This window comes from Rhododendron vialii, chromosome 12a (genome assembly GCF_030253575.1).
Source record: "Rhododendron vialii isolate Sample 1 chromosome 12a, ASM3025357v1".
Lineage (NCBI taxonomy): Eukaryota > Viridiplantae > Streptophyta > Magnoliopsida > Ericales > Ericaceae > Rhododendron > Rhododendron vialii.
This window is the reverse complement of record NC_080568.1, coordinates 23,995,925-24,010,088: the sequence shown is the minus strand read 5'-3', so window position 1 is coordinate 24,010,088 and position 14,164 is coordinate 23,995,925. Positions and strand designations below refer to the sequence as shown.

Genomic DNA, 14,164 nt, shown 5'->3' with positions numbered 1-14,164 from the left:
TGAAAATGACTTATATTTATATAACTGGGTAACGAAAATGAGAGTATATTTTAAGGAACGATTTGGATCGTTTATGTGAAATCTGTCTAAGAGTAGGCTCCACACATGTGATCTGTGCATGATTACTAATGTAGTTAGTCAGGAATTTGAAATTTCTCACCAGCGTGTGAATTTCTTAAATGAGCTTCTTCTTCTTCTTTTTTGCTTTTGATGAGTTTATTTCTTGAATTAATTGAATTTATTGGAATTAAGTTATCTTTGTGGACTCTTATAAATTCACAATTGATGTAATGTCCCGATTTTGCAGCGTACTCTTGCTACTTCTACTATGATTTCGTTCAAAAAAACAGAGAGAGTAAGGAGCACGTGATTCGGTGGCGACCGGAGTCCGTAGACGTCAAATCAGTAACAGCTGGCTGGGACTCATGGAATCAGCATGGCTGGCGTTGCACTACTGGAGAGAGATGGAACCTGACCATCAACCTTTATTAGTAGGGGAGGGCCCAGCAGAAGTATTATGATCTCACCAATACCTCACCGCTGCCAGCTCCCCGACCCCACTCCGAATTCTTTTCTTTCCTTTTATTTTCACAAAAGTAAGAAAAGGACAAAAGAAAAAGGGCTGGAACCAATCAGTTTTTAGGCTCCGTTTGGAACTTGTAGAAAAAAGAAAAGAAAGAAAGAGAATGGCTTAAAGGAAAATGTACTGTGCTCGGAACTTTTTATTTTCTTATTTTTGTCCCGCTTATTTTCTAAACCAAATAAGGGGAGGGAATTATTATTTTTTAATTCTTCTTCCTTTTCTTTTTTTTTTTCATGAGTTTCGAATGAAGCGTTATATTTGACGAAAATAAATACATAAATCCGATTTCATTATAGTTTCATGAATTGCTATTCAAGAAAATATATATGGTGACGTTATTATTTGTAATATACTTTAATTATAAGGGAATTGATTTCTACACTCTTTTTTTGATATTCACACTCTTTTTTTTTTTTTTTATGTCTTTTAGCAAAATAAATACATACTCTTTCAACACTAAAATCCAAAAAAAGGAGTGTGGTTATCAAAAAAAGGGAATGTATAAATCAATTCACTAATTATAATTGAATGATCATTCAAGATGTAAAATTTTAAAAAATATTTGATTTCCAGACACCCCATCTTCAAGGTAGTGCTTTAATTTGCCTGACATAATTTCCGTTCTCAATCATGAGCTAAAAATAACTTAAATTAAAAGGATGAACTTTTAATTTTGTAGAAGTTTCGTTTTGATATTTTTCGAATTATGCCTTTGAGTAATTGGTTTCTACTTACTACATGTTCAATTGCAAGATGCAAGCGTGCACCATTCGAGTCGTCTGTTCGGCAATTTAATAGTTCATGTTTTATTTCGGCAATGAATGGCTCGTATCTACACGGTGCCGAGACGAGATATGGGTCGTTGGATTGCTATGCACCAGTCGCACAACACCATTCCCCTGTTTTGAGTACTTATTTCCTGTTTTACGAGACATGTCATTCTCTCGCAATACATCACATTTAATTCAAAAAATAAGTACTTGTTTGAAAAATAAGTACTGGAGTACAAGTTATTTGCCTTAGCGGAACAGAGCCTTATATTATGACAATATCTCTATATATAATTTTAAAGAGTACTCAATATATTTAGAACGTGATTTTAAGGTTACCCGCGAGAAATCAGCAAAAAAAAATGACCGAAAATGCTTCATCCGAGCAGTTGTTGTTTGTTTTTTATCGAACAGTTCAAATAAAAACTACTCGATTGAAGCCCTTCCCGGTCTTTTTTTTTGCTGATTCCTCGCGGGTACTCTTAAAATCACGTTTTGAACACATTGAGCGGCTCGGATCATCGTAATTCGAATGGGAAATGGGAGAAATCGAGAGTTCCTTATTTTAACTAAAATAAAGACCTCCTCATTTGAAAATGACTGTATGTATGTGTGTGTGTGTATATATATATAAAAGCAATTTTGTATCAATTCCATGAAAGATGAAAGAAATAGTTACTCAAAAAAGGATAATTACTACATTTTCCTCATTTTAATATGGTGGTCCAGCCAACACGACCATGCTTAATTATTATTTTTTTATCTGTTCATGCTTAATTATCTTTGAAGAATTCAATAGGAGTATACTGCAAGTCATATGACTGCTCGCTAATGTATGTTATACTCCAATATATTAAATAAATTTAATTACCAGTTTCCTTTATCCCTAAAACATCACCAAATTTACTAGTAGTAGCTTCTAAGACTTGCAATGCATACGTGTTAATGCGATCAACAGGGTTTTCCTCTCGTATAGGGTATGAACAAGTCAAAAGGTCTGGTTATTTCCTAGTGGTAACTGCTAAATTGACTGACTCGTAAAGTAATTTTTTGGGATAATGAGTACCCCGAGATAAAGAAATGAGAGTAAAATTTTTTTAAAAATTGTACGCATAGAAAAAAGGTTGGGTCTAGAGACCCAAAACGAACATGGTCGCTATGGGAGCACCGCTACAGAGTACTCTTCTCCATCACATATTTGTTTGGACTGCACCATCTAATTTTTTGTGACTTCAACACAATTTGATGCATTTGTGCAAATTGGGAATGGGAGATGCTGCTAAGCGGAGGTGCTCGGCAACGATGCCGAGTGGCCGATTTGGTCGTTCATCTCGGCACGGACGAATCCGAGCGCACGAAAATCTAAACCGTCAGTCAAGCTGTCAATTGCCGAGATAAATAGCCGGATTGGTCGCTTGATACTGCTGCCAAGCGGCACACTGGGTCCGTGAAAAATGGCTTGTAATTCATGGAGTGACGGTGGTCGCAGTAAATTGTCAATCGGAAAGGGTGACAATGTCCCGTAAAGTGGAGGTAAGTAGTAAAGTGGAGGTAAGTAGTTGAAGAGCATCCTACCAGCTACAACCATATAACCTAATCAATTCCAGTTTTCTCCTCCAGTCTCCATGCGCGTAATTGCCTTGTACAGAATAAAGAAAACGATTCAAACAGGTACGCCATTACAATTATTATTTCTAAAATTGAAGAGCCATGTAAACAAAATGCACTCTTAGGTAATTACTACAAAAAATAAAATAAAAATTGCACTCTAATAATAATAAGAGAAATAGAAAACTTGCTATACTATTTTAGCATAGCTCTCTCACTTTTCAAGTTTGAAGAGACAGAGAGATAAATGATTATTCGAAATGCCAACTCACAAAGTCTTGTTTCTTATGATTGGTTAATTGATTCATAATATGGGAAAGTGGGTCCCTTAAAATCAAAAAGTCATAAAAAAAAAAAACTATGAATTTGAATGATCCTTTGGAATGTACTCGTAAATGACTCTTCAACTTGTCACATGTGTCAACAAAACTTTTTTTTGCCAATATTGTATACATCAATGGGGGCTGACATGAGAATTAGTTAGGCCCCATTCCACTAAAACTTTTAAAAAAATAAGTACGTATTTTTTATTTTCAAACTTAAAAATAATGAGCTTACGAAAATAAATTGAAATTTTTTTTTTTGCATCGTTTCAAACAAGATCCATATTTTTGAGTTTGAAAATTGCAAAAAAAAGAGTACTTTTTGAGTTTCTGGAATGGAGTTTACAGGGGTTCAGAAGCCATCCATAATCCTAAACCCCAAACGCCTCTGATGATGCTCAATCCTGATCCTCTATGAGGATCGTGTGAGGGTTTTTATCCAAACCGTCCATCTCGACAATCAATGGTCCGGATATGTTTGTATTTTTGACCAGTAAAAAAGAATCCTCATAGAGATTCCAAATCAATCTTGCAAGATTTTTTAGAAAGTGTTAAATAATACAATTTCACATTATTTTGGAATAAAATGAGTGATCATTTACTATAATGATGAGACCTCTGCACTTTATATTTCAAGGTTTTAAGTTTGATACAAAGATTTTAAAAAAACACAAAAAATGGAAAGGGGAGGTGTTTTAATTTGGGTAATGATTCTTTTTTTTTTTTTTAATCCGTTCGTAATGATCTTCACATCCCATTTTTTGACAAGTACACTCAATTTTTTGTTATTCCTGAAATTTTTATGTGGACTTTTTTCACTAAAAAACAAAAAGATATAGTGCAATTATAAAAAAAAAAAAGAGAGCAAAAATCATTTCCCTTGTATTTCTGTTAATCATATTTATACGGATTTATTACTATTTGTGACCTACATATCCCAAAATTTTACAGTACATTTGTTGAAGGTTACAGCGTAAACTGGTCCAATCCTTCTGGCAAAAAAAAAAAAAAAAGAGGAAAAAGCGGAAAACCGGTCCCAACTGTTGAAGCTACACGCGCGTGTAATAAAAAGTTCACAACGCACAGCTTCCCTTGTCCTACAACCTCCAACCAATTCTGCTCCGTATAAAGGAAAACCGAAAATCCTACCGCGAACCCAGAGGGAGACGGAAGGAGAGATTCATGAAATACTGCACGGGAAGGAGAATAGGAGACTCTCTCTCTCTCTCTCTCCATATTTGTGTCTTGCTTGACTGTCGCCCTCCTCCCCCATCCGCCGTTAGTAGCGTTAAACCGCGTTTTTAGCACCGTGTTTTCCTTTTTCCATTTTACGTGTTTGCCTTTGCATTCTTTAAACCCCCGCCCCGTATATACGTGTTGACCTTCATTCCCCCCCTTTCCATCTCTACCGACAATCCCTTTCCTTTGGAGTGGTAATACAATACTATCACAACCTACACGTACATATCACAGCATTTGGTTAGAGGGGGTTTCTTGATAATTCATTTGGGTGGAGGCGGGGGTTTCTTGAAAACCTTCCATTCCATCACCATCCAATGGTTCCCCGCCGCCCAATCACTTCTTCCAACATCTCTCCTCTTCTTCTCTTCCTCCTCCTATGGCCGTCGGCGTGCCTCGCGATTCGCTCCTTCCCCGAATCCAGAGCCTCGATCCTCTCCCGATTCGCCGAGGCGCCGGAGTACCGCAACGGCGGCGAGTGCCCCGCCTCGTCCGGTGAGGAGCCGGCGTCGTCGTGCGACCGGTCCGTCGTCCACATCGCGATGACCCTCGACTCCGAGTACCTCCGCGGGTCCGTGGCGGCGGTCCACTCCGTCCTCCGCCACGCCTCCTGCCCCGAGCACGTGTTCTTCCACTTCGTCGCCGCCGAGTTCGACCCGGTGAGCCCCCGGGTCCTGACCCAGCTCGTCCGGTCCACCTTCCCTTCCCTCAACTTCAAGGTCTACATCTTCCGCGAGGACACCGTGATAAACCTCATCTCCTCCTCGATCCGGCAGGCCCTGGAGAACCCGCTGAACTACGCCCGGAACTACCTCGGCGACATACTCGACCCGTGCGTGAACCGGGTCATCTACCTGGACTCTGATGTAATCCTAGTCGACGACGTCAGGAAGCTCTGGACCATAACCCTGACGGGAAACCGGGTCATCGGGGCGCCCGAGTACTGCCACGCCAACTTCACCAAGTACTTCACCGACGACTTCTGGTCCGACCCGATTCTCCCCCGGGTTTTCGGGTCCAAAACCCCGTGCTACTTCAACACAGGGGTGATGGTGATGGACTTGGTAAAATGGCGCGAGGGGAATTACCGGAGGAAAATCGAGAACTGGATGGAGCTGCAGAGGAAGCGGAGGATATACGAGCTGGGCTCGCTGCCGCCGTTCCTGGTGGTTTTCGGCGGCGACGTGGAGCCGGTGGATCACCGGTGGAACCAGCACGGTCTGGGCGGGGACAACGTGAAGGGGAGCTGCCGGTCTCTGCACCCCGGTCCGGTGAGCCTGTTGCATTGGTCCGGCAAGGGGAAGCCGTGGGTCCGGCTCGACGAGAGGAGACCGTGTCCGTTGGATCACTTGTGGGAGCCGTACGATCTCTACAAGCCCAACCGGGACAGACTCCGGCACAATCCTTCTTCCCATCACCTGCCGTTGGTTCTGTCCGGTTCAGGCTCCATTGGATACTCAAATTATTTCGTTTGATTTGATTTTTTTTTTGTCGGGCGATACATACACAGGGCAGGCCATTCGGTCATTCTTTGGTAGCCGTGTACAAATTGTGTAGGGAAATTTATTGTATTTTTTTTGTTTATTATTTTTTGTACTTGTTTTTTTTTTTTTTTTTGAATTTATTTTTTGGGTCTAGCTGGTGGTGTTCCTGTGCTGGGAACAGTTTTTCGGGCGATGGGTGTTTTGTATGGACGGGCAAGAATAACATCAACGTGTGGTTGATTCGATTCATTTCTCTTCTCATAGATGGAACCAATGATATACTGTTTTTCTAGAGTCTTGTTTGGATTGCTGGATTATTGCTTTTTTCTAATCTTTTTAACTCTTGTCTTCGATCGGAGTTTGCACGAATTTGAAGAGATTCCTACACAACTATTCACCTAGTAGTTAAATACGAATCTGAGAATTGCTCGATGATACCCTTTGGCTTTTTTCTGGTCTAGGGGTTTGATGGAACATAGGAAAATGGAAGAGAAGTAAATTAATTTTTCTTTGTTTGGTTTGAGAAGGAGCAGAGAAGGAAAAAAAAAGAAAAGGAATTTAAGAGGTGTTTCAGTTTACCTTCTTTTTTAAATTTTCAAATTCAAATATAATAAAAATAAAAAATAATTTTTGGATTTTTTTTGGATTTTATAAAAGAAAGATCTCATTAAGATTTATCAAATAAGATCTATATTGGTAGAAAAGTTATTTACGTAAACACATGATTTTTGAGCTTGAAATTACTTTTTTTTCAAAAACTACTTTATGGAGAAACCGAAACACTATTTTCTCTAAAGTTTCCTCATAGTTTTTTCTTTTCTTTTGCTTTCCCTTCTTTTTGTTTCAAAGGAGTAAATATTGACATATAGTAATATTTTGCGGATAGTGGAATGTGACCATTCAGAAACGGTAATAAATCTGATGGAGATTTACGGGGTAATAAAGTACTAGGATTACATTTCACATTTCCAATTGTGTGAACGTTACAATGTTTTTTTTCAAGCACTTTGACGAAGTTGTGATTGAACCGATGACAATGATTCAATCTAAGATTTGCGTTCCGGCCGTCTTTTTATGCTTTTTCTTTATACTCCCTCCGTCCCTAAATAAGTGTCCGACGCGCAAACCTAAGCCTTCAAAAAGATGCATTTGTTTCTTTAAAAAAATCAAATTTTTTTCACAAATCAATTGATAGCAATGAGTTCTATTAGATTGTGGAAAAAATTAAATTTTTTTAATGAAAAACATGCATATTTTGTAAGGCTTAGTTTTGCGAGCCGGACACTTATTTAGGGACGGAGGGAGTATTACATAAAGGTCGACAAAATAAAAGAATAAGAATAAATTAGTCTATGATGGAATGAATAGAGCTGCGCAGCGTAGCGTGTAGCATAGTGAATGTTGAAAGCTCCGCGTAGGGTTCTTATTCTTAATGAACAGGAGTAGTAAAAAAATGTCAAAAATTGGCAAAATACTGCAGGCAACAGCCAGCTGGATAAAAATGAACCAAAATGAAATATTGAAATTCCATTGGGATAAAAATGAACCACAAATTGGGATTCCTTTGGGGTATAACCGGCTGGAGTACGTAAGATATAATGATGTTTACAAAAACATAAAAACATCGACCACTACTGCTGAAAAACCATCACCAATGTCGACAACCACTAGCAAACGACCAAAAAATAGCCGTTGCAATTTTGAAATTGGATTTGGGTCCCCCTTAATTTGGTGAAAATTTTGGGTAAAAGTCAGTTTGCTATGGATTTGGATAAAGAAGTGGAGTTGTGTTTTGGGTGAAATTTTTTTTTTCTTTCATTACTCACCAGGGTACTTAGTGTTTTAGATGATTTTTACTCATATTCGAATTGGTTGTAAATTTGGATAGGGGTGGAGATGCCCTAATTGGATTTGCTTTTTTGGAACACTTTGACGAAGTTTATGATTGAATTGAGATGACAATGATTCAAAACCAAGACATAATAATATTAACAGGGAAGTGATTTTCGTACTCCCCAAAATTGATAATACGAAAATGAATATGGAGTTATGTTTTGCATTCTCTAAATTGTTAATTTTGGGAGGTGCGAAAATTCCCTTGAAAGTACAGTTAATAATTTGGAGAGTGCAAAAATCATTCTTCTATTATTAATAATAGTAATAATTTACTGTAAAAGAAAGATTGTGAAGAAAGTGTCTCTCCTCCACTCCACCACCTCATGGGGGCATTGCTTGTGATAGTGGGTTGGGAGTAGTTGTTTTAATAAGAAGTCTCTTTCTTACGTCTCACATATGCTTGCCTTGCCCGAATCCTTATTCTTTTATTATACCAGGCCAGCTCACAGCTGTGGACAGCCCTATGTGTTTTTACACCTGGACAATTTCAAAGTAGGTTTAGGCCGCCTTTTTTTGGCCTTTTTAATTGACTTCAAAATTTCCTTTCACACATTTGGTGCTACACTATTAGGTGGTTGATTGATACAAGGCCATTTGACTGGAAGAGCATAATATAACTATGTTTCTTTCAGGTTCGGATTCTCCCTAGTTCAAAACGTTATTTGGACAAGACAAGACAGTCCAAATCTAGACCATATGTTAAGATAAATAATGGTTCAAGCTTGTTCAGAATCTCTTCGAATCATGGATTAGTTGCAATAATGAATGATCCTAATTTGGACTGTTGATCTCCTACGGCCTAAATTAAGGACATGAGACGATCCAATTTTTTTTTTTTAACAGCCATATTAGCCAACATTATAATCTATATATGACTTTAGACTCGTGCTGATTTTTTAGGAAATTTTTTTTTCTAAAGCAGATAGTGTCATTCTGTTTGATTGGCTGAATTAAACATGAAATTGAAATCTATAAATTAGAATCCAACACAATAAGTAATTAAGGGGTATTTATTCATTGGATAACAAATCTCATGAAACATAACACAAATGATTTCTCAAGATACGTGGCACTCCATTTTTTTTTTTTTTTGAACAGACTCAGAAGATTTTGATTACTCAAAATCCGCCCAAAGGGCTACAAACCCCAAACCGGAGCCCATTGATGGGAACAAACCCACAATAAGGGTAATCCATATGGTTTGGATAGGAATACTCTGAGTACAGAAAACACTACCGAAAAGTGGTAGAGAAAGTTCCACGCAGGGAGTGGATGTAGACGCAAACGGAGAAGAAGACGGCAGCTGTAATTTGATGCGCCTCACCGTCCTCTTCTCCGACCAACTCTCAACGGAAACACCCACAAAGGGTAGCAAAAGCTCCACGCAGGGAACAACCCTCTCCGAAACCGGAGAGTAAAAAATAGAACAAAAACTAAAAACAAGGAAAAAAACCTCTGGTAGCTGGAAATGAAGTCGGAGCCGCCGCGACGGAACCTGCAACTTATTCGCCGGAGGAGAAGCCAAGCCACCCTAGCAACACTACAACGCCCGATCTGAACCCAACCTGAGCCACAGAGGAGAAGAAGGAAGCGGGAAAGGGGGATTGAGAGGGGGAAACGGAGGACGGGTGAGGGAGGTAGAAGCGGAGGGTAGGAAAGCGGCCGAGGAGAGGGTTTTGAGGGGGCGGTATGGTGGAGGAGGGTGGGTGGCCGGAGGAGGGAGGAGGTGGGAGGCGGCAGCCCCACCCCCCAAGCACAAACCCTATCTTCTGAAAAGTTTAGAGAGAGAAAGTTTAGAGAGAAGGAAGAGCTGGATGTTTCGATCTTGTCTAAAGCTTTGTATAATGGCACTCCATTAAATATTGATGATTTAGTTAGTGTCAGATTACTCACTCTATCGAGTGTGTGTGTCTATATATATATATAAAATCTTCAGGTAAGGACCTTATATGCGGACCTCCCATTTCTCGCCTTTCCTGATCGGATTTCGATGATCTGAGCCGCTCAATGTGTTCAGAACATGATTTTAAGGGTACCCCCTAGAAATCGACAAAAAAAATGACCGGAAAGGGCTTGATTTGAGCAGTTGTTATTTGAACCGTTAGATAAAAAACAAACAAAAACTGTTTGGATGAAGCCCTTCCTGGTCTTTTTTTTTTTGCTGATTTTTCGCGGGTACCCTTAAAATCACGTTCTGAACACATTGAGCGGCTCGGATCATCGAAATTCGATCGAAAAAAAAAGGAGGTCCGCATTTTATTAAAATAAGGTAGTCTTTATAAGAAGGGGACTCATATATATATATATATATATATATATACACACACACACACACAGTCAGTCTCAAATGATGGAGTTTTTATTTTAGTTAAAATGCGGACCTCCTCATTTCTCCCATTTTCCGATCAAATTTCGATGATCCGAACCTCTCAATGTGTTCAGAACGTGATTTTAAGGGTACACGCGAGAAATTGGCCAAAAAAATGACCGGGAAGGGCTTCATCCGAGCATTTTTTGTTTGAACCGTTCGATAAAAAACAAACAAAAACTGCTCGGATGAAGCCCTTTCTGGTCATTTTTTTTGCTGATTTCTCGCGGGTACCCTTAAAATCACGTTCTGAACATATTGAGCGGCTCGGATCATCAAAATTCAATCAGGAAAGGGAGGTCCGCATTTTATTAAAATAAGGTGGTCCTTACGAGAGACGGACTCTATATATATATATATATATATATATATATATCATTGTATTAATGAGTCCATTCAAACACGAATTTTGGCCTAATATTTTTGGTATTCACATGTGCATGACATTGAATTTTGGCCCAATAGGCTCTCCAATACTCCCCTTTTGACGGCCCAGGAAATGTTTTGATAATTAATACCCACCAAAGATATTTTCAATATTAACTACTCCCTCCGTCCCTTTTTTAGATTCCAGTATTCCATTTTAGGCTGTCCCTTAATAAGTGTCCATTTTGTAAAGTTAGTGGGTAAAAATTGGTACATTGTCTATTTTGTCCCTAAAAGTAGATTTCTTTTTGAAAAGTAAGTGAGTAGAAGTGTAATGATGATGGGTAAGTAGGAAAAGTGGAGGAAAAAATTGATGTGAAAGGTATAATGATGATGTCTTTTTAATAAGTGGGAGTTACGAAGCAGGACATTTAAAAAGGGACGGAGAGAGTAATATTCTCAGCATGTTATTGACGGGTATTATTATCAAAACACATCCATGGCCGTCATTGTCCCTAATATGAATGGATATCAAGAGGATTTTGGCCCAACGGCGTCAAATGATGCACTTAAGTGATAGGAAAAAGAAGGTTAAAAGTTCAATTCCTTCGTCAAAACATTAATAATCTAACTATTCAAACAATATATATTGACTTTCGCCGATAAAAAAAATACGAATGCATACTGATAGCAGGGCAAATGAAGAGGCGAGGATTGGCGGAATTCCAGGAACAATGATCAGGGGGTTTGGCTTCTGGAGAGGGCTTGATATCACTTTTGAGGAGGGAATGACTATGTGAATATTCAAGGAAGGAGCTTGGGCCAAGTAATACTATTCCTCTACGCGCAGGAAGCAAGGTTTTAAATAGCGCTAGCAAATGCATAGCGATAATGATAACAATAGCAGCGGGAATATTCATTACTACTAAGTGGAAATTGGGCCAGGTTTAGCGGTGGTGTATTTCTTAAACTATTTTTTTTGGCCCCAAAGCGTTTAAAGCGATTGTAGCAGTCAAGTATCAGCCGTAACCTTTGCGTAGCGGACAAAAAATCAGATACAAAAGCGATACCTATAGAAGAATTGACTGCTTCACGTTAGGTGTCATGGTATCAGAGGGCCGAAAAAAGATATATCAACGCCCATTTAAGACATTGGCTTAATAGACTAGCACGTGGAGTTTCGCTCACATTTTCCCCAGAAAAGAACAGCAAAATACCAAGCCACTTTGGTGATCGCACTGCTGATCTTGCAAACATGAAACATGTGCATAGTATTGATTCCCAAAACTGACACATGCTATTTTTAGGATCACGATATATATAAACAGATTATAAGTATATATTTGTATACTTTCACTTGAATGGTAGGAAATGCGAAGCGAATTACAAGCAAGGCATATACGGATTGATCTGCAAGGGATCGGAAGAGTTCTTATTATCTGCTTGGATCTATGGAAAATATAAACAAGATCGACCAAAAGGCTCACTGGCGAAGGAATACTTTCCAAGTGACTTGGCATCCAAGGAACACTTTCCAACTCATTAATTACAGAGCAATAGAGCAAGTTAATTGATAATATACGTACAACGGATCTTTACGTTTTCATGCTTGTGTCAATGGGATTCCCTGTGTTGTTTATTGCGACAAGTTGGCACCAAACTTCGCGGCCAAATTCATAGAAGCGCGAATCTTTATGAACACCTAAACGGTTGGATCGATACAAGTTTAACAAGATTTCCAGTCCGATCGACATGTTCCGAGAAAAGGATCAAAAAAATTAAAAAGTTGTACGTTAAACACACTACTAATTAAGTGAAAGAGCAATCACCCTCCAAGGTGCTTTCTAATTGTAGCCATGTCTTGGCCACTGATTTGAAATGACTTTTTAAGAACATCATCCGGTATGGCCGGCTTTGAGGCGAATGCAGCAAGGGAAGCAATTTGTGCGCCAGGATTCTGGCTGCTGAGCCCGGACACAGCTAGCGCAGGATTCATGGCGTCCACATTGTACAAGAAATGAATCAAACCCTTGGGGAAAACAAACGAGTCGCCCTGTCTCAAGTTTTGCGTGTAGAGGTAATTGGAAGTGTTGACGAATCCCACGAGAATCGAGCCCTGGAGGCATATGGTCACTTCAGATGCCCGCGGGTGCGAGTGAAGCGGTACAATCCCGTTGGCCGCCAGGTTGACTCGAGCCATGGTCAAGCCTTGGGTGTTGGCTCCGGGGAGGTTTACGGTGCTAGTCAGAGTGAGGTTGAACCCAAACATGTTGGCGGTGTTGCCTTGTTCGGTCAGGGCTGAGGTTGTGAAGTGAGAAGGGAGCACTAGCGAGGGGTCGAGGCATGGCGCACCGTTTGCGAAGAAAGATTGGGGTTTTATTGTGTCTCCAATGCAGTAGTCTTGGAGCGGGTCTGGGTCAGGTTTGACGACGCCCGGTAATAGAGCTAGTATGAGGATCAAGAACAGGAGTGGGAAAGATTTGGGGCTCATAATGTACATATGTACTAGTAAGAATCAATATAGAACTAGGGGGTAATTTTCTGATATATACAACATGTTGGGAGTGGAGTATTTTCCCATCAGATGTGAGAGGTGGTGGAGTAGCTTAAGAGCATTACAGGATTCGGAAATAAGGCAAGTTAAAGGTGTTTCGACTTTGGAGCAATGCCTATTGTCCCACGTGAAAATGACCATACTGAAACCTCCAGAAATTTGAACAAATGAAATCCGAATTGATTAAACATCTAAAAGATTCCCCCCCCTCCCCCCCGTTTGTAATGATAGGTGTTCCAGGTCAGTTTGCGTGCGCCTCGAACATTTTTACTAGTCCATCTTACAGTTTTTTTACACGCTTACATGTGAAATGAGATGACCGGCCCGAAGAATTGCTGGCAAGAGAATCGAATCTGAGCATTAGGAAGGAGCAAACCCCTAACTCCAATGACAACCGAGCCAACCCTTGAAAAAATGAATGGATCCTTCCTGGCTGCCCTAAGAGGATTTTTAAAAAAAATCTTTAGTTTAGTAAGCTGTCAATTGGCCCACTTGAAAATGATAGGCCCAGTAAGAACTTATATTGGGAAGTATTTGACCGACATTTAATTAACCATTTCAGTCAGAACCCACCTGGTTCGGGCCGAGCAAGGGTTGGGTTGATCAACAAGTAGGGCCCACTTAAAGGAAACATCGGCCTCACGACTTAAACTGTACCAGATGATCTGGGCCATCCATGTCTCTGTAGCCTAATCACATTGTACAGAAAAAATAAAAAATAAAAAATAAAAACACAGTGGGTCTCCCACATTGTGCTGTGGCTTGAAGGGATAATACTTACCCAAAAAAAATTCATGAAAAAGTTATTTTGTGTTATATAACCACAGGTCCTCTCCGCGGCACAGTAGTGCGGTAGGCATACGCTTTATAATGAAACTCACACTAATGTGTGATAGAAAAAGCCCCTGAAAGACTGCGTGGTGCTCAGTAATTTCCCTGGTCTAAGGGTCCCATTGCTAAACCCGAAAAAGGA

General features: G+C 39.7%; 2 protein-coding genes across 2 annotated transcripts; one reads left to right on the top strand and one right to left on the bottom strand.

Moving 5' to 3' along the window:
• Positions 1-4,004: 4,004 nt before the first annotated feature.
• On the top strand, positions 4,005-6,299 carry LOC131310126 (probable galacturonosyltransferase-like 9). The gene has a single exon (XM_058336948.1). The coding sequence runs from the start codon at positions 4,841-4,843 to the stop codon at positions 5,996-5,998; it is 1,158 nt and encodes a 385-aa protein (XP_058192931.1). The 5' UTR covers positions 4,005-4,840; the 3' UTR covers positions 5,999-6,299.
• Positions 6,300-12,246: 5,947 nt separating this feature from the next.
• On the bottom strand, positions 12,247-13,353 carry LOC131310125 (germin-like protein subfamily 1 member 1). The gene has a single exon (XM_058336947.1). It carries the CDS (start codon positions 13,135-13,137, stop codon positions 12,463-12,465), a length of 675 nt encoding a protein of 224 aa, XP_058192930.1. The 5' UTR covers positions 13,138-13,353; the 3' UTR covers positions 12,247-12,462.
• Between the last annotated feature and the right edge of the window lie 811 nt (positions 13,354-14,164).

Coding starts and splice junctions, on each gene's coding strand:
- LOC131310125 (XM_058336947.1), bottom strand. CDS start 13,137: ATGTACATTATGAGCCCCAAATCTTTCCCACTCCTGTTCTTGATCCTC.
- LOC131310126 (XM_058336948.1), top strand. CDS start 4,841: ATGGTTCCCCGCCGCCCAATCACTTCTTCCAACATCTCTCCTCTTCTT.